The 20,438-nt window shown below is 35.9% G+C and overlaps 1 protein-coding gene across 1 annotated transcript; it reads right to left on the reverse strand.

Annotated features, from left to right (window-relative positions):
- Positions 1-223: 223 nt before the first annotated feature.
- washc5 (WASH complex subunit 5) lies at positions 224-18,697 on the reverse strand. Its single transcript, XM_034297800.2, has 29 exons — positions 18,601-18,697; positions 17,424-17,674; positions 17,156-17,301; positions 16,786-16,870; positions 16,548-16,648; positions 16,089-16,281; positions 15,395-15,547; positions 13,855-13,968; positions 12,717-12,888; positions 12,093-12,220; positions 11,724-11,853; positions 10,481-10,593; positions 9,941-10,107; positions 9,222-9,297; positions 9,016-9,126; positions 8,622-8,762; positions 8,309-8,389; positions 8,120-8,221; positions 7,422-7,601; positions 6,412-6,536; positions 6,164-6,326; positions 5,792-5,894; positions 4,671-4,750; positions 3,339-3,442; positions 3,080-3,209; positions 2,429-2,525; positions 2,172-2,325; positions 1,434-1,521; positions 224-499 (listed from the first exon to the last, which is right to left on the reverse strand). Exons 2-29 carry the CDS (start codon positions 17,604-17,606, stop codon positions 440-442), a joined length of 3,480 nt encoding a protein of 1,159 aa, XP_034153691.1. The 5' UTR covers positions 17,607-17,674; positions 18,601-18,697; the 3' UTR covers positions 224-439.
- Positions 18,698-20,438: the final 1,741 nt, after the last annotated feature.

The following is a 20,438-nucleotide window of genomic DNA, read 5'->3' on the forward strand; positions in this document are numbered from 1 at the left end:
TTATATTTAGTAGTGTTCTTATAGTAACTAGCCTGTTTTAATGAGTTTAAAGCCTATAGCTAATGTCTATGGGTCTAATAAATAACCAGAATATTATTGTAAACAATTAAACAATGAGCCTAATATTTGAATAGTTGGATTCAAAGGGATCTCTGGCTGCAAAAAGTGTTAGAACCCCTGCTCTAGACTATTATGTACATTTTATATATGTGCACAAGCAAAATGTCTTCAGTGAAACATTTATTTACAACATCTTATTACAAATATCTCTACATTCAGTATAGCTGCATTGGAACAGAAAATTAAGAAACACTACAGATGAAAATGTTACAGTAATTACACTTTTAATAACTAACTAATTGTTAGTCGTGTAGGAAAAAAGGCAAAATGGTAACGCAAATGGTTATTTGGCTAAATGTGTTAATGTGGACAAAAGAAATCATTGCAACACGGTTCTAAATTCATCAAAAATGAAACTTGGGATGTGAGCTTCCACCACCTGCAAAGAACAGAATGAATCTAGTTGTTACAATTATTCAATAGTTTTATGATATTATATAATTTGTATAATCAAACAGCATCACTTCTCTAACTACTGGCAAAATTTTGCAGTGTCCATGATCATTTTGCATATAATTACGGCGCTGATTCAGGTTTATATTTATTTTAAATACAGGTTTATATTTTAAATGCTAAAACATTATCATGTCTGTAGTGGCATGACAGGAACTTGTATGGCAGATGCGCCGTAATAAACAGATTTTTAAAAAATGGTGTTATTTAACAAAGAAAAATATATCTTTTTAATATAGTGAAGTTTTCTGTGGGGAGACTTGTATTTAATATTTATGGAAGGAGTCTCCAGTGTCACTGGTAAGTTTTCCACCACAGGAAAGTCTTTGAGATGGAAGACATTGCACTTCACAATTTCTCTGTAACAAGCATTTTTACATTTTTTTTGTCTTATTAACTTCAAGAGAAAGTGAGAGAACAAAAATTTATAGCTGTTAAAACTACCTTGTTTCATAGATGTTCCATAACATTAAATGTATGTAAATGGATAAAAAGTATGATGCTTCATAATCTTTGTCAAACTGCTGTGATATAAGAAGTATAAAACACTTTTGAAGGTGCTATTAAAGGAAAATAATCAACTCCAGGGTGTGTGCTAACAGTAAATCCGCTTCATATCAGGCCACACCACACCACTGCATCACTGATTATTTTCCTATAACAGCACACTCCCAATGTTTTATTCCTTACCTGAAGAGATGATTACTGACAATTGATGATTATGATGATTATGTCGTATTTGCACCATTTTAGATATCGGATCAGTTTTAGTATCTTTGCCCCACTGCTAAGAATTGCTAAGAATTAATTGTTTAATTAATTGACTCTGTTTTTTGTTTTTTTTTGTGTTAATAACTTACCTTTCTGGATAGCTTTGTATAGCGCACATAGTCTTCCAAAAACATCAACGCTCCTACCACATCAGCTGGCATGTCGGGGATCTTTTGACTGTGTGGCAAGTAACAAGCACTATTAATCAGTTTATTTTTAACAAAAAATATATTTTATTATTAAATATTTAACTTTTCTAGCTAGAGCTGCACTGAACAGGCTTTATGCATCACATGAAATCAATCTTGAACTTTTTTTTTTTTGTTTTTTTTTTGTTTTTTTGTTTTTTTTAACGTAAGCCTCCCTTAATGCAGTTTGGCTAAATCCCAAACAGCTTTATATGTACTATATATGTGTATATACACACTGGGTTCCTATATGTATATATATAGGAACCCAGTATATATATATGTGTGCGTGTGTGTGCGTTTTCTTAAAAAAAAAAAAAAAAAAAAAAAAAAAGATAAACAAAAAAAAATAAGCACATCCTAAAAAAGTGATCTTACATGTAAATAGAACAATTTTTAGGACATGATGTGCTTGTTTTTTATGTTTTTTTTTCCACACACACACACACACACATATTCAGATATGAATTTTTTTCCTTTGTCTACGTAAATATTATGAAAATTCATATAGTGTCTAAACAGCAGAATTCATTCTGAAAGCTCTAATATGTATATATTCACATCCAAGTATAAAGAAGTATGTTCATATTATTTTCTTTCCTGAAGAACCATTTCAGAAATGGGATTGGAGCCCGATACCTGGTGCACTGCTCCATAATGGAGCGGATGAACTGGCCAATGAGAGCCAGGAACTGCTCGGTGTATCTGGAGTGAAACTGTTTGAGCAGCGTCAGTAAACCCAGGACGAGAGGAACCCAGTCCACCGGATCAGCTGCTCTCCGGCAGGTCATTCCTGCACAGACAGGCGTCATAGATCAGTCAGGCTCAAGGTTTGACCTGTTTTACCTCATTTTATCTGCAGGGTAATATAATCAGAGGCTCTGTAAATGTGGAACCTTGGTTTTTAGTGTACTGGAGTTTGGGCAGCTGGGCGATGAGGAAGAGGAAGTTGACAGTAGGGAAGTACGGCAGGCGCTTGGTGGTGATGTAGATCTGCAAAAAAAGCTTTGATTTAATAAATAGTCAAATAATCACAGAACAGATCTGACTCAAAAGTGCTACATGTCCACTAGCCTTATTAATACATTTATTTTTAATGATTTTCATATCTTCATATTTCTAATGATCTTTCAAAGATCTTAATCAGAACAGTTATAAGAGCAAATTCCTATTCGAATATGGAATGTGAAAATGTGTTTCTATAAGCTCTTTTTAAGCGAGTCTGATTGGGTGACATGTCCGTATACCCACTGTCACTGCCAGGAGAGACAGAGTGGACAAAAAGAAGATAATCCTTTCCTTGATAAGGAAATATCAAACAAATTGTTGCTGATATTTGCTTCAGCTAGGGCAAAAATATATGAGCACCTTTCTGGTATTTTCCTTTAATATCATTTCCATTACAGCTTTTTTGACAAAATCTTAAAAAAGCATTCAGAAGTGTTTCAAAGCTGTTTTTTTTTTTCCAAAAAGTGAATGCCTGGTCAAGTTCCACTTTTTACATTTGTCAAATCATGATCCAAGTGATCAGGTTTTCAGCTACTGACTTTGTTCAGTGGGTTGTGTATTCCAGCTGCTTCCAGATAGGCAGTGAACTCGTAGAGCAGGGTGTTGTCCTCTTTAGGGTACGGCAGGCTCGGGTCCTGGTAGTGAGCTTCAATATCAGCGAGCAGAGATCTGCAAAAAAGACAAAACAGTGAGAAAAGGAGGCACTTCTGTAGAAAAACGTAAACAAGCACTTTATAACAAGAACTCACCCTGCGGCAAAATAATGAATAATGATTGACAGAGTGGCTGCTAACTCACTTGTTCAGATTCTCCAGAGCTGCTGCGAGATGTTTGGAGTCAAACTTGCAGGAGTAGTTCAACTCATTTGCTATCTGTAGCCTCAGGATCTGCATCTGACCAACCTGTAACATAAACACAACTAATCAGACCACTCAGGCTCGTACTGGAAGTCTCAGGTTTCTATCAGCTCCGCTAAGTGCAAAGATGAAAACAACGTTGAAATCAGCCAAGTCATGTAGCTACTATATCAATTTCTATTATTATAGGGTTTACCTAATTTTTTACACATTTAATCTACAAAAACAGTAACACTTTAAACCAAAGACTAAAAAAAGCACAAAAATGGCTCTCACATAGCAACAAAAAAGTGCTTTTTCTCTCCTTTTTCTTAATTTAAAAATTTCTTTTCCTTTTTTCCCCTTCTTTTTTCATCTCTCTACCACTCTTAGGAATGGCTTTAATAGTCCAAAATAATGCTTAAAAAAAGAACCATGCAAACTACAATAAAAAATGTGGAAATTATGAATATATCTGAGGCATTGAGGAGAGATTAATACTACTATGATGGCTATATTTTTTTAGGTTGGTTGGTTGGTTGGTGAAGTGGTTCTCAAATTTTGGATAGTAGGCATACAATAAGTGTCAGATTCTGGATTTTTTTGTACTAGGCTCTCCTTTGTCATTATTTTAACTTGATGGACTAGGACCATGTTTTACCAAAAACTTTTTTGGTAACGACTAACTATTTTGCTAGCTTTCTCCATAGCCTTCATGTGTACAAGAGACATGGCGCTGCTGTGATCATATTACAGCTTGTTAAGGTGGGCGTGGCTGTGAATTGTGATTGATTGGCACATATTTAATTTTAAAAACGCTTAATAGCATCTACCATTTTATACACATACCACTTTTTTTAGATGTGGCTCAAACAGATTTAGTAAACTGACAAAGATTTTAAATTACTACACTATATGGCCAAAAGGATGTAGACAGCTGACCATCACACCCATATGTGTCATGCTTGTTGAAGATCCCATTATAGATTTAGTTTCTTTTTGCTGTTATAATAAGCTCCACTCTTCTGGGAAGGCTTCCCACTAGATTTTGGAGTGTAGCTGTGGGGAATTGCTCTTTCAGCCATATTCAGCTACAGCATAAAAAACATCCTATACAGTTGTGTGCTTTAAACTTTGAGGCATCAGTTTGAGGAAGAACCACATAGAGGAGTGATGGTCAGTCCATTTAGTATAAGTAGAAATATGTACTCTGAGAATATTCTTTACTGTACTGGGCGAAAATGCAGAGGTGAAATGAAAAGTAGGGAAAAAAAAAAAAAAAAAAACACAGTACCTTCATAATGGACTCCAGATATGCTGGCCAGATCTTCTGGGTTTTGGCTACAGCGTTAGTGTACACTTTGCTTGCTGTGGCTACATGGTAAAGCAGACAAATAAAGTTTTTTATGATTTATTTATCATTTTTATGACACATACAGGGTGGAGAAAAACATACAGACAAAAGGGAGGTAATGATGAAGAATAGAAAATATAAATATGAATACTCAGTTAATATATGAAGGTAAAGCACTAAAATGTACAAGCATAGCTAAACAAAATAGTAAGTGCACTAAGTACAAACTAAATTCTACACAACATATTGTCCAGATGCTGATGTCGAGGTAAAAATATTCTGTGTCTGGGATGGAAAGGGTTAGTCAGCTAAATCGAGTTGCAGAGTGTGTACGTATGCTAGAAAGGGCTTCCAGATTTGGAATATCTAATTTTCTCGAGTCTAATGAAATACATGATGTCTTTTATCCAACGAGAATGTGATGGTGGGTGAGGATTTTTTCCAGTTAAGTAAGATTTGTCACTGGCCAGCAATGTGTGAAACGCAATAAAGTCAACGAAATAGCGGGGTAGGGAATGATCAGCGGGCAGGACACCAAACAAGCCATAAATCGTTTTACTATGAGCCAAGGCTATAGTGTAAACTCTATAGTGTAACACACAGCTCTAAACATCTGATTACAGAATCAAATCAATTGCATTTACCTTTTTTTTAGATCTAATACACCATGAGTTTCATTATTATTACTTATTATTGAAGAATATTTGAGAAATATTTTTATAAAAAGTTCATAGCATGATTCACACATTCATTCATTTTTAAAGTTATTCATGTACGCTGTTGAGAATGTTCTGTGCTGAACAGATTTAAAAAACTATTAAACTACTATCTGTTAATGAATTCACTGTCAGTGTTGCTTCCTTTCATTCTCATTCTTTCTAATCAACATTCGTTTGTAATGAACATTCGATGAGTTTTTAACTTGCAAGTTAATAATGTAATACATATTTTTATTTCATGGAAAATCCTCTTTGTAACTCTATTACGTAGTGTCCTTTTTTGTAAGAACTGGCTCTTACAGCTGAATCTTACTGAATAGTTAAAATGCAGTGTTGACCTACCCACAATGCCTTTCACCGGGTTCACAGCATTCAGCAGAGCTTTAAAGATGTCAACCACGGCTTTGTCCTTGAGGATGATCTTCTGAAGTACATTCAGGAAAGTCTGGAGGTAAAAGTCCAAGCATGACTTAATTTAATTTAAGAATTTAATTAAATGTGCATCCAAGATGACTTGTTATCATTTAAGAAGCAGAAAGTTTACAGACATTCTCTCTTTTACTTTTGCTAATTTTCATAGTATTTATTTATTTTTTTAGAAAAGTGAGGGTAGAGGAACAGGGCGAATTATTATTAATTATTCTAACCTCTTACAGCTTGTTTCAAATGTTAAAAAGTTGCTGTTAAACATTTATAACTTCAATAAACACGCACCTGTAGCTCCTTGACGATCATAAAGCACAGGAGACGGTCGAGTCCGTTCAGGCCGAATGTGCCCAGAGTGTCCTGGATCTCTGAGAACAGCCTGTTATTGGTCACTTCCTGGTGCGTCTTCATGTCATACCAGGTGTTCATCTGATCTATATAACACGTTGCTCTAAAGAAAGAGGACGAATGATGAAAATAGCTACTGTATGAATATAGTCACGGTAAACAGGTCAAACTTATTTATTTGAACTTACTTCGGATCAGTGATCCTCAAGATCTCCCTGCAGAGACGGCCAATGAAAGTGGCCGACTCGTCCACTGGCGGGTATTTGGGAATGGGAATGTGTGTCGATTGGTAGATGCTCTGCCAGTCTTGGATCTGAAGAACGAAACAAATATGGTGACATATGAACACTATTCCAAATTCGGTGCTGAAAATAGAAGTCTGGCTAATTTAATACAGATGGAAATCTTAAAAGACTAATCAGAACAAGAAGAGCCGGCACTTTGGAATGTGAATGTTTATTCACCAGAAAATGTTCTTTCAGTTATGATCCTCCATTAATAAACATCAATTTTAGCTCTTGGTATTAAAATGTCATAACAAATTTGGGTCGAAATGTAAATTTCTCGCATACTGGTCACATTTAAGATGTGCAGAGAGCTCTCTTTTTCTTTTTTGAAAAAAAGAGAAGAGAAGCAAACACAATATGACCAGCTCCAAATTTCCATAAGCCTTAAAATGAGGCTATTGTAATGCAGAATTTAAAAACAAACAAAAAAAGGCACTAAGAAACAGGAACGTACACAGCCGTTTATGAATTTCTTTAATTTCTTTCAAGTAAAGCTAACATGTCTTATTCTAGAGTCTAGCTAGTTAAAAACACACTTTTTCTTCCAACTAAAGCTAACATATCTTACTCTATAGACTAGCAAGTTAGGAACTTAGCTGTTGTTTAAAGAAAAAAGTAACACCGCTTATTCTAAAGTTTTGCTAATTAGGAACTTACTTTTTCCTTCAGCTAAAGAGAGTAGCTAATAATCTATACCCTTTCATTTGGACTGCATAACCTTCCAGAACAATGCACTCCCAAAAACAGAAAGGAAAGATTAAACAACAATAACGTGAGGCTTTTTGTTGACTTTTCGCAACCCAAGTGACAAGTACTTCTCACAGCAAGAACAGCCCTGACAATGTGTATTAAATTGTAGATGCTAAAACAGATGTAAAAGCAATGGAATACAGATAGAGTGGTGGCGAAACCTTGGTCCTGAGGAAGCTGTTGCACTCCTGCTCCACGTTGTAGTTGATGATGCGGGAAACCTCTTCCTGCCAGATCTTCAGGCCGTAGATGCTGACGTAGTCCTGGATGTACTCGAAGGAGCGATAGAAGCCGTCCATGGTGGCGGCCATTTCCTTCAGCTTGGGCATCAGCTCGCTGGGCTGGAACAAAAGAATCCATTACATTATTTGATGCTGTAAGGATTTAATGCTTATTTTATGTTTTTATGTCAATGATAGTCAGGGAGCCAGACAACCAATGATCCTCCTTTGAGATAAAGTAAGTTCACTCTATCTATATTCTAACTGATACTCAAATAATATATAAAGAAAAGAAAGTAAGTCTAGTGTGTTGTGTATTAATAGATATTAATTAACATTATGTGTTATTAATGTGTGATGTGATGATTAACATAACGCGTTACTATAACAAAGGCTTCTGCATTTTTTTTATTGAAAAATTGTATCAAAGTTTTAAACATTTCTTTAAAAGTTACGAGGTGGACGATTTATCACGTAAGAAATCAAAATTTGATGTACATCAAGCTGCATAAAATCATCCATATTTACATTCTGAATACAAACTTAAATTATGCTTAGACTGGTGATTATTCCACAAAAGATGAAAGACCACCAAAAAAAAGAACAAACGAAAGCACAAGCTTGAATCATGCTCTTACTTTAGCTTTAGGGTTAAAGATGAGGCCTTTGTGTAGAGAAAAAGCAACTCGTTTAACAAGCTCCTTCCTTATTCCATCCTCCAGCAGCTGCTTGGGATCCACCTAAAGACACACCAGCATATAATACATCATTTTGCTAGTAACAACATCATGGAATACAAGTATACAACTTCATAAAGTTTTACAAACCTTAATGATTCCGACAAGTGTTGTTTTCATCATCAGAATTCCCTCAGTGAAGATGGAAATGGCGTGGGTGAGTTTGGCAACCTGACAAAAAAGGACAAACTGTGAAGCTGACACTGCTGGGAACTTGAGCTAGGCCCTTAACCCTCAGCTGCTTAGTTGTATAAATGAGATAAATGTAAGTGGCTCTGGATAAGGGTGTCTGCCAAATGCCATAAATATAAATAAGGGTCAGGGATAGGGGAGAATTACTAAGTCACACATTTCAGTAAAATTAAAACGATAAACATACACGCCACAATGCTAGCACGCTCACCTCATAGCGCGCCCCGAGCTGGGCGTAGTCCTTCAGCTTGTCCTTGTCCAGCCGTGTAGGAACCTCCATGATGTCATGGATCTGCAGCTTGATGATTTTAGCCAGCGAGGTGAACATGCTTTCTGGAATGATCTGCAGAACCTGAAGGTAGGACAAATTTCATGCTCAGTGACAGATACGTTTCCATTAACTACATTTACTATATAACAATATTCTGAAGATTATACCAAATAGTTTGCCCAAACATGCTAAGACTACTAGCAATAAATAAAACCTGGCAATTACCATTAAATAAGTAGTGGATCTCTCAATTAAATCTATCATTAGCAAGGCTAGAAATTAAATTATTCCTACAGCCAAACTCCGTCCAAAAAACTTTAACGACTGGCAGTACCTTTCTGACGTAGGCCACCAGCTCTCCGGAGTAGAACTGCGACACGCTGAGCAGATCAGGGCTGTTGGCCTGATTGATGCGCATGAGGGGAAGATCCAGAGCTGAGGCCAACTGTTTAAAGCAGATTTTGTAAAGTTCAGTTAAAATGTCTACTTTTGTAACTTCAAGCATTCTTCACTAACTTTCAACATACTCGGAAGCCATACCTTCAGAAACGTTGCTCGGAGTTTGGTGACCATGGACGGGTTGGCTCGGATACTCTCCTGCATGATGGATGTGAAACTGAAAAACGCAAGATAAAAAAGTGAAGAGTGAAGATTATCCAACCACACATTCATGTTTGAGCCCCATTGCACCTTTAAATAAGAACTGAGCAGCCATTTTAACCGAGTACTGTTTGTGTCTTGCGTAAGTGCAATAACTCAGACTCTACTCCAACCATGCCTGAGTCACAGATGATAAGCAAGGAACAAAAACATGAAGAGGTGTGCTGTTAGAAAAATAATTAACGACGGGGTGGTGTGATGCAGCCCAACGCAGAGTTGTTTATTTTCCCAATGTGTTTTATTCCTCCGATACCATGACAATTTCCCAAGGATAACAATGCGAATGAGGAATATGTCGATAAATTAACTTTAACTGCATGTTGCATGTAAACACCTTATTCAGAAAATCCAGTGAAAGGGGATATATGCACAAGTTCAGCCCGCAAGGAATTGTGGGTGCTAACAGATTCTTAGCTGTAGGCTAGGTATTTAGGAATGGCAACTCGGGCATGATTATAACAACCATGTATACAGGAATACTCCTATGCCTGTACGCGTATAAACATCGTATTTGGAATATGGCTGCAACCCGAATATAGAGCTTAAACAGAATTTGACGTGCATGTAAATATAGCCAGACATGAGAGAGCAGACATTACCTATCTATAAGTTGCCAAGCGTACGACAAATCCCCCACAATCTGCATGGTGATCAGCACCTCCTCTTTAATGTTGATTGTGCGAATCATCTGGTGCAGGAACTTGCGTGTGTCAGCCAGGAACTGACACACCTGCAGGTTCGACTCCAGCTGGTGGAACTCCTGCACCTGAACACAAGACAACAGAAGAAGCGCTTACCGGAAAACATCAGCATCTGGTCACAGATTCAATCATTTCCCATTTATTTTGCAAGATATTGATCAAAAATCAGCCACCAAATAATGAACTGTGCACAGAGACTATTGTTGTACTAAGAATGATCAGTAGAGTTTTAAATTACAGTTTCTATAGTAATAGAAATCCCACGTAAGTATTTAAGTTTAATAATCAACATTAATTGTAACTAGGAACAGATGAAATGGACAATGGACAATGGCACATTCCTTACACAACCGCGTGTCCTATATTGCTTTATTCTTTCAGTAACATATCCAGTTCAGTATACGTGTATAACTGAATGAATAAGAAATCAGCGCTCACTTCTACTAGAGCCTGAATGAGCTGCACCGTCTTCCTCCCTGCTGCTGTGGAGTCTTCATAGTTCAGAGACTCGATCTGTTTAGCGATCTCTCTGAACCACGCCTGCAGGTTTTCTGTGGAGACAACAGCAGGATGTAAAGAGGACTGAACTTATGCAGTATAAATTTTTCTACCACAGCACTGTTGAATTCTCGAATCTGATTGATCAGAAGGTGTTGATTCATTTTCTATAACAGCAGCTCTGAAAGTAGTTCCGGCGGCATAACAAATCACAGGTTTATATTAATACGCTCCTTTTAAAAGTTATCGTTTCTATAGTAACAGCTAATTCACATGGACTGTGCTCCATCTAATATAAATATTACAATAAACATTAAATAATTGTAGTATTAGTAATTTCTTGTAAAATTAGTATTTGTAATTTTTGATATGGTGAAGCTTTCTGCAAGGAAACATTTATGGAAGGAGTCTCCAGTGTTAGTGCTTTGTAACTGTTTTCCTGGAAAATCTTCAGGACTTTATTGGTAACATGATAAGCTGTGCTTTTTTGGCTTTTTAACTTCAAGAGAGAGAAAACAGAGAGGCTGGTAAGACTGTTTATAGCTGCTATAACGCTGCTATAAGTGACAACTGGAACTAACCTGTTTTGTGGACTTTCCAAACCAATAAATGTAACTATAAATGGATAAAATGGATATGATTCATTAGCAAATTAAACATCGTAATCTTTGGCAATTTGCTGCAGTATAAGAGGAATAAAAAACTTTTTGGCATGCTTTTATGGGAAAATAAATCAACTCTGCTCTGTGTTTCATGAAGCACTTCATCATGCCACGCTGTCGTTGATTATTTTCCTACAACAGCACACCTCAATCTATTTTTTATTAGTGATGTTCTATTTCATTCAGTGATGTTGACTTTGATTATATTATGTTACTAAAAGAAGAGTTTCTGTAGAAAAAAATCATGTCATGCCTAAATAAAAAGCTTGCTCAAGGCTAAGTTGATGGTTAATTGTTAGACTGTAAAGACACCATTGTTGGTATACATCATTTTCATATCCCATAAGTATATATGTATACTGATTCCATACTCACATTCACCAGCACCATTCAGTGGCTTTTAGTTCATTAGTCATCATTTTTCAAAACCATCAGTCAAAATTTTTTTTAAAACGACAAAAGCCGACATCTTTAGAAGTCAAACTGATTGTGTGCTCTGGTTTAAAGGAAGTGAATCGAACCATTTTTCTCCACCCTGGTGAGAGGCTTGACCCCAGAAAACACCTCAGCCAGTTCAGTCATCCTCTCCGATCCCTCTTTCTTATAGCTCTCCCATTTCAGCTGTTTTTCAGCCAACATCTGCTTGAACATCTGGATGATACAAAAAAAAGCATGATGATACAGATGTTGCCATGCTCAACTACAGCTTTTCAAATTTAAATATTAAACATTAATACATTTATTCCTGGTAATTTGGGGTATTATTTTGAAGCATAAATCATGATGAGTGACTTCATGACCTTATTTAATTAAAAAATTAATAAACAGTGATGGTGGGAAAGTGTGAGATGAAGATGAAGTGCAGAAAAAAAAACCCTTAGGAAACGCACTTCTTTGAGTATGAACTCAAACTGAGCCGTGTCCAGGAGCAGCTGAAACAAGATCTTGGGGCTGTATTTGGAGTCACTGATCGCTTGATCTTTGATCTGACGCAGTCTCTTGTTGTTCGGATCATACACTGGAAGACATACGATGAAGATTACATTCTATACAAATTATTACATAGTGTGAACAAACAAACTATTCTGTTCTTCAATTCTGTTAGAGGAAACAAGGGGAAGGTAGAATAATAATAGTACATAGAATAAAATCTGGTGGACAGAGGCAGAAAGAGGTAAAGATGGACAGAAAAACAAGTGAGAATAAGTGAAAGGAGGAGTAAAAATAGAGAAAAAATAAGAAGGAGAAAGATTTAAAAAACATTCAAGTCAAACACTCTGATTCTTCATCAATTTTTCCAAATGACTCAAATAAAGTGACTTGAAACAACTACAAGGCCATCAAGGATTTCTCAGATGTTCACTACTTTGAATCCCACATATATATTTTTATCAAATGATTGTGACAAAACAATTTTAATGCAATGAATTTCTTTATAATTTCTTTAATTCTTTCTTTAATTTTCAATAATTCATATGAATCACTCCTTTATTCAAAAGCTTCATGGCTCAGACCTGACTCTGCAGTGTGCAGCATCAGCCAGCGGATGGCGACGTTGCAGTCCCGCAGGCAGTTCAGCAGTTTGGGGATGTTGTCCAGGACGATCTCCTCCCTCAGGAAGCCCTCCTTCAGCAGCTGCTGCACCTGCGGCCGGAGGGTCTCCACGCTGGAGGCGTAGCGAGAAGCCTGCACATGCACATACACACACACGTTGAACTGATGAACCTGAACTTCACTGTTCTGTTCACTGCTTATTATTCATCCAGCAGCATCTACCTTTGCTTTATACGAGGGTGAGTCAAATACAAACCTTAAAAGTGCAACATAAATTAGAATGTAATCAAATTAATCTTTCATTTGACTCACAGCAATACAATTATTAAATTAATTTAACATACTAAACATACTTTATCCTCAGCGAATACCAGTTATTGTATTTAACCTTATGAATCTCTTAAACTTATGAATCATCTTAATATAAATATATAATATAAATATATATGTATAATATTATGAATTATATAAAATCTAATTCATAATATTATATTTATAAATACAAATAAAAGGTATAATTATATATTAATATAAACAGAATTAAATAAAATATTAACACAAATATAACTAGAATTTATATTCATATAACAATATAAAAAGAATTAAATAAAATATCATTTTAAAAATGTTTATTAGAGAAACTTTATTAGAGCACAAAGTTTTAGATTAGAAAAAAAATTATTCTCCACTTTTAGTAAAAACTAAAATTAAAACAAAGGAACATAAAGACAATTGCTGTCTTATTATAGTGTTTTTTTTTTTTTTTTTAATGCACATGGTGTGAAACGTAATAATTATAGTGGGGAAAATAAACAGAGCATATGTGGCATTACTTCTGATGGAAAGTAAAACCTTCATAAAATGAAAGACTTTGTGATCAATGTTAAGTGACAGAATCCCACTCCATCCCCGATTCCTGACAAGAAGTGTAGAGCAAGGCGTTCTGACGTATGAGGAACTACTGATTTGCATCCTAGGACTATCTCTAATAACAGTTTACTCCCGTATTATGATGGTGTGACTCTGTGTGTGTGTGTGTGTGTGTGTGTGTGTGTGTGTGTAACTGGAGTGTGTAGCTGCTCTTGTGTGTACACACACCTGCTCTCTGATGTTTGCTGCATCCAGGGTGTAGTTCAGTGCAGTCTTGGCTGCTTTATAAGGCTCCCATGCCTCCACTAAGTTCACAGTGATGCCCATGTATATACTGATGACCTGATTTAACAAGAGAACACACAAGCATATCATTCACAATATGATAACTGTACAGTGTGATGTCTGCCTGTAACATCACATTTTGGTGGTTGACTTGAAAGGGCATGAAACTCTATAAAACATGAAACAGGTGTGCATTAAAGCATTAAATTATTGGGAAAATGTTTGAATATTTTTTAAAACGTAGAAACACCCAATTGTCTGATTTGTCTCTCTTTAGATAGTTTTTATATCTTGTAAAGGTACAGCACCTTCGTACATCACTGACTGCCTGATAAACTACGTTCCAAATCACATATTACAGTAATATAGTGCCAGCCTGAGAGCAGACTTTTATTTTTATTCAGAGATCTGGAACACATTCACCATTAAACATTTATCGAGCTCCATATAAAAACAAAAACATATATATGTTTAGTATTTATCTAGCTTTTATTATTTGCCTTATTATTTTACTTGAAAGTCACTTTTATAAATAAAATAGTCACTTCTATAAATAAATTTTAGTTACTTTTATTCTTTTATTAATTTTATTTTTACACAATTTCTTTTTTATTTTTATAGTATATATTGTTGTTAATTTCTTCTTTCTCTCACTATTTATTTCATTTTTATTATATGTTATTATATCCTACTATTGTATTTTGACAACCTTAAGTTATGCTCTTTCTCTTACATCCATGAAATATGTGCTAAAAATATTGTTTGTTTGTTTGAATTTTACATTTTGGTGGTTGACACTGAACAGCATGAAACACTTAACAGTTTTCTAATTATTAAATAATTAGAAAAATGTTTATATAGTTTTTTAAATGTAGAAAAAAAACCTGTTGTCTGATTTGGGTCTCCTTAAAAAGCAGGCTACTGTGTTTTCAAAAAAAATTGCAGCATATTTTAAATGACAGCTCTATTAGAAAATATATATAAAGAATATAATATAGTCCACTAATTCAGTCCACTATTTTGATCAGACGAGTGCCGTTCCAAGAGCGCTGATATATGTGGTATAACAGCACTGTATGTGTTCGCTACATAAAATTCAAATTCTAGCAATAGTTCATTATACTGATGCTGTTACTACACTTACTATGGGCTGTCAGTCAGTCTGTACGTTGGCATGGCAACACACATCGCTCTATCCAGCTATGGCTTCTTTGGGAACTATTTTCATTGTCAGAGCAAAAATAAATAAAATATTTGGCCATATTTTGTGTGAAAAGTCAGTTACTCGATATTATATACTTGTTTATAGAAGTGTTGTATAAAAACAGTATGACATTATGAACAATATGACTGTTGTAGTGAATATTCAGTATACCAGCACTCTTGCATGTGTGATAGTATTGAATGGTCAAACTCCTACAGCGGAAGCACGTGCAGAAATCAACACGGTGTCAGTATAGTGCTCTACTCTAACACTGCTTACCCAGTTATCAGGGAAGTACTTGTCCACAATCTCCCTCATCTTGGCCTGCTGTGTGTGTAAGATGGAGGGACAGAAGTACAGGCAGACATACAGCATGGCCGCTTGAGTGGCCAGTGCAGTGCTCCGGTGCTCCGGCAGTGGATAAGCAGAAACCTGAAAACAATCAGCACAGGGATAATGTAGAAATGTAGAAAGCACAGGGATAATGTAGAAATGTAGAGAGCACAGGGATAATGTAGAAATGTAGAGAGCACAGGGATAATGTAGAAATTTTACAGATAGGGACCTCTTTAATTGTTAAAAAAAAAAAAAAAATACAAAATTTACAAACCCACTCTAAAAAAGAAAAAAAAACCTCTAGAGAAAAAAAAAAACTATTAAAAAAAAGACATTTAAAAAAACAAAACCCAATCTAAAAAAAACCCCACCAACCCCACAAACCCTCTCAAAACAGAAACAAGAAAAAATACGAAACCAAAAAAGCTTCCTCTAAAATACAAAACCAAAAACTGAAAACATTCAACTACTCATTCTTGAGACGAAAATCTCGGATGGATGCAAGGACAACCCCAAAACATATATATATATATAAACAAATTAAGTATGCAGAAACAATTTATGTCTTTTTGAAAATCGTATTATCATTTTTTAAAAATGTTTTTTCAATGATATGCAACGTGAAAGTGTGTCGTGCCTGGTTGTAGATGTCGTCGGAGCGCAGGCGGCCTATGACCATGCTGATGAAGGTGGAGCTGATGGGGACTCTCTGGAAGTAGCTTTCGGGGTAGTTATTGGGCCGTTTAGCCCCGGGGTTACTGGAGTAACCGGTGCTTCTTAAGAGTTTACAGATATCATCCAGATTTGAGTCTGCTGAGGATCGAGCAGCACTGTGTGGGGAAAAAACAGACACCGTGTTTAATGTCTCAGATTTCATGTCATCAATGCCTAGGAATCAAGTTTCAGTACAGAGATAATGCGTCAGGTTTGGGTTAAAAAAGGAGAAAGAGTGGCGAAGAGATGATAGTATTAGTATTATTCAGATAGACAGTTCTAGTATTATTCAGACTGACCAATGATAATCTAATTATTTAATATCTAATCATGTCTAATCATTGTAAACTGAAGACAACTGAATGGCCATGTACATCTTTACCTGTATCTGTAATAAGACACCAGCATCCTCTCTCTGACTTCTCCTTCTATTTTCTGATCTATAACCAACAGCATGACGCCGTACAGATACAGAGCTTCACACTGAACAAGAGGAAACAACAAGAAGATGACAGATTTCTTCATTTTAATACATATACTTCATTTTAATTAGTCATTTTATATACATCTTATATACATCTTATATACATCTACTTCATTTTAATCAATTTTTTTGTTACCAAAAGCTGTTTTCCATCTTCGTTGAGCAGGACTGTTTCCAGAGTCTGCTGAATGTAGACACCTTCATTAAGGTCATCCAGGTACCTTAAAAGCCATCATGAAATTATTATTATCTCAATACAGTCACGTTAATATGGTCTAATTAATGACCCATCTAACGCCATTACTAAATTATTAACACACAGGAAAACACCTAGTGATTCTAATGTTAAAAAACTTTGTGATCTTTTGTAAAGATCTATCATTAAGTAGGCATTAACCAATGGTAGATTCAATAAACATATAGAAATATATTCATATATATGTTCCTGATAAATTGGTGCAGCATGTCTAGCATTTATCAGCTCACTACATTTACAGTTTGCTCACCTTATTAAGTCCACAATGTATTTATGGACACTTTCGAAGGCCAGATAAAAGCGAGACAATATTTCAATGTTGTTTTCCCGGAACTCCTCGTCCAGGTCCTGAAGTTCTGGCTTGGCCTCAAGCTTGCTCTCGTAGTACTCTTGACCCTGACGTTTCACACACAAGCATTGAAACACATCAGGGCCAAAATAGAAGTTTTTGCCCTTCTTTATGTGTCTGACTATATTTTGAGTGTACAACTGTGAAAGATTGCTTAACAGGAGGCTACCTTGAAGTAGCTGAAGTCGCAGATGATGTCTCCATATTTCTGCTGGTCGCTCTTGTCTCGGAGCCTGAACACAGTGGGGATGAAGTCGGAGAGGCGCAGCAGCTCAGCGATGATGGCGTTTCCCCGGGACACGATCCTCAGGATGGCCTGGCCGCACAGGTTATTCTCGGCAAGGAAGTCCATCGTGGCAGCAACAGACTCCGGGAAAGCATCCAACAGTACGATACTGGAGCTGATAAACTGCCAAAGCACTGCAAAGAACAGGCGATTATCAGCCATGAGCTTCGTTTAGGTGATACTAGAGCTACTACTGTTTTCATCAATTCTACTACTAATACTACTACTAAGAACAAGAAGAAGAACAAGAAGAAGAAGAAGAAGAACAAAAGGAGGAGGAAGAGACATAGGAAGAGAAGAAAGAAGTGATGATGAAGAAAAGAATGATGCTGATGAAAAAGAAAATGAAGAAGAAGGAGGAGGAGGAAGATGAAGAGAAGACTAAGGTTAGATGATAAAGAAGAAAAAGTAAGAAGAGAAGGAGATAAGAATAAAGAAAAGAAGGTCAAAGAAAGGTCAAAGTAAAAGAAGAAAGAGAAGAAGGATGAGGAAAAAGAGGAGATCAAGGCAAAAAATAGATAAAGAAGAAGAAGGAGGAGGAGGAGGAGGAGAAAGAGAAAATCAATGTGAAAACTAGATAAAGAAGAAGAAAAGGAGGAGGAGAAGGAGAAAGAAGAGAAGAGGAACAAGAACAAGAACTAAGTTAGGAAGAGAAGAAAAAGGCAATGATGAAAAAAGAAGGAGAAGCAGGAGATGAAGAAAAAGTAGTTTTAGTAGTAGAAGAAGAAGAAGAAGAAGAAGAAGAAGAGATGGAGAAGGAAAAAGACGAATTACGCGAAATGGCAACACTGATCCATTTTTGATCTAACTATTATTATTATTATTATTATTATTATTATTATTATTATGTGTAAATAATCAGCTCGGGCTGGAAAAGCAGGCTAAAATAACTAACTATAAAAATAACCAGAATGATTCTGATTCACTGTCAAACAGCAAACGCAGATGTAAATAAAAGACTAACTGTAGCGACATCTGCGGTGTTTAATCTGCACTTTGTGTTTTATTATGTTTTAATAATACAGTTTAAATGTGTCAGCTATGCAGCTGCACTACTCACCCTCTCATCTGTTTTCCGCTTCCCAGTCACGTGACTGTCATATGACAACGCTTCCGCTAATGCTAAACGGTCGACGACATTAAAACCGCTCAACACAATAAAAGTCTTTAGGGGTTTTTTTTTTTTTTTTAATTACAATAGGTTCATTGTTTCATGATTTTGGCCTGGTGAGAGTAGACATTGTGTACAAAACAAATGTTCCATGCTTGAACGACATACTCATGATATGTTAAAGGGGGGTTTTGGAAAGACAGAAATTACAAGATAACAGAAATTGAAGCCTGTAAAGATTTGGTGAGGATGGAGTCTGGTAACTTAATGGATATATGCAATGGGAGAATCCTTCTGCTTGTCAGCTTTTCTTATCAACAAGCACAATTCAGTCAAAAAGATTTGTTTAGCCATGTGTACAGTCAATTTCCTTTAAACTACAGATATATCCAGTTATGAAAGGTGGCCAAAGTACCCAAATACTTTACTCAAGTAAACACTGGTTAAAGCTGAAGTTCAAATCTTTCCTCAAGTTAAAGTAGAAAAGTGTACAGGCTTACAGTATGAAAGTAAAAAAATAGAAGAAACATTCACAAAAGATTAAAAAAAATATCTGCCTCAAATGACACTCATTTTAGTTACTGATAATAAATCAGGGCCACTTCACCAAGGAATGTGTTAAAACATTAGCTATTGCTAACTAGCAACAACTTTATTCGTCATTTTGGTTAATGAGGTTAATAAATTAGCACCATTTTCAAGGAACTTGAGAAAAATATTAGCTAAGGCTAACTAACAAGAGTTTTTTCCCCTAATCTCTCAAATGTTAGCTAGCATGATAATAACTCATGATACGAACTAGCTGAATGCTAAAAACTAGCTGCCACAAAAAAAAAAAAAAAAAAAAAAAGACAGTGCAGGAACGAAGTAATTGTACCTCTGCCAGTCATGCTGGCTAGCAAACAAACTTGGTTGCAAATCTTATAACAGTTTGATAATTGTACTTTGTATGGTGGCTTAGTGGTTAGCATGTTTGCCTCGCACCTTCAGGGTGGGGGGGCTCAGTTCCTGCCTCCACCCTGTGTACACGAGTTTGCATGCTCTCCCTGTGCTTTGGGGTTTCCTCCAGGTACTCCAGTTTCCTCCCCCAGTCCAAAAACATGCATTGTAGGCTGACTGGCATCTCTAAATTGTCCATAGTGAGTGAATGGTGTGTCTGTGTGATTGTGCCCTGCAATGGGTTGGCACCCTTTCCAGGGTCCCCCACCTTGTGCCCAGAGTCCCCTGGGACAGACCCCAGGCTCCCCCCAACCCAGTGTAGGAAAAGTAGAACAGAGGATGGATGGATATTCTCATGGCATTTGCTTTGATTTTTTTAAAAATCAAAATATTCAAGGTTTTGAAAAGAAAATGACATCTGCTTGCAATGCCTTTTGGGTAGCCTTTTATAGCCTTGTTCAGCTTCTAAGGGACATCTCCTATGATAAACTGAGGACATGACAAGTTGACGAGGGTGTACTGAATACATTATTGGAACACAGCCCAGATATAAAAACATTAAATATTGTGCATTATACTTTACATATGGGCATTAATAATCATGATGTAAGAATATCAATATTATTGCGCACAAATGTTGTACTTATCCCTTTCCACACAAGAAAAAAAAAAACTTTAAACTTTCCCTGTTCCATTTTCTGAATAATTTTAAGGTTTTACAGGTTAAGAGTGTCATGGAAAGGAAAACATGAAATATGACTTGCATAAGAGATTTTAGTGCAAAGAATAACATAAGGTCCAGTACCATATAATTTACTTTCACATTAAAAAAAAAAAAAAAAAAAAAA

This window comes from Pangasianodon hypophthalmus, chromosome 22 (assembly GCF_027358585.1).
Source record: "Pangasianodon hypophthalmus isolate fPanHyp1 chromosome 22, fPanHyp1.pri, whole genome shotgun sequence".
NCBI classification, from domain to species: domain Eukaryota; kingdom Metazoa; phylum Chordata; class Actinopteri; order Siluriformes; family Pangasiidae; genus Pangasianodon; species Pangasianodon hypophthalmus.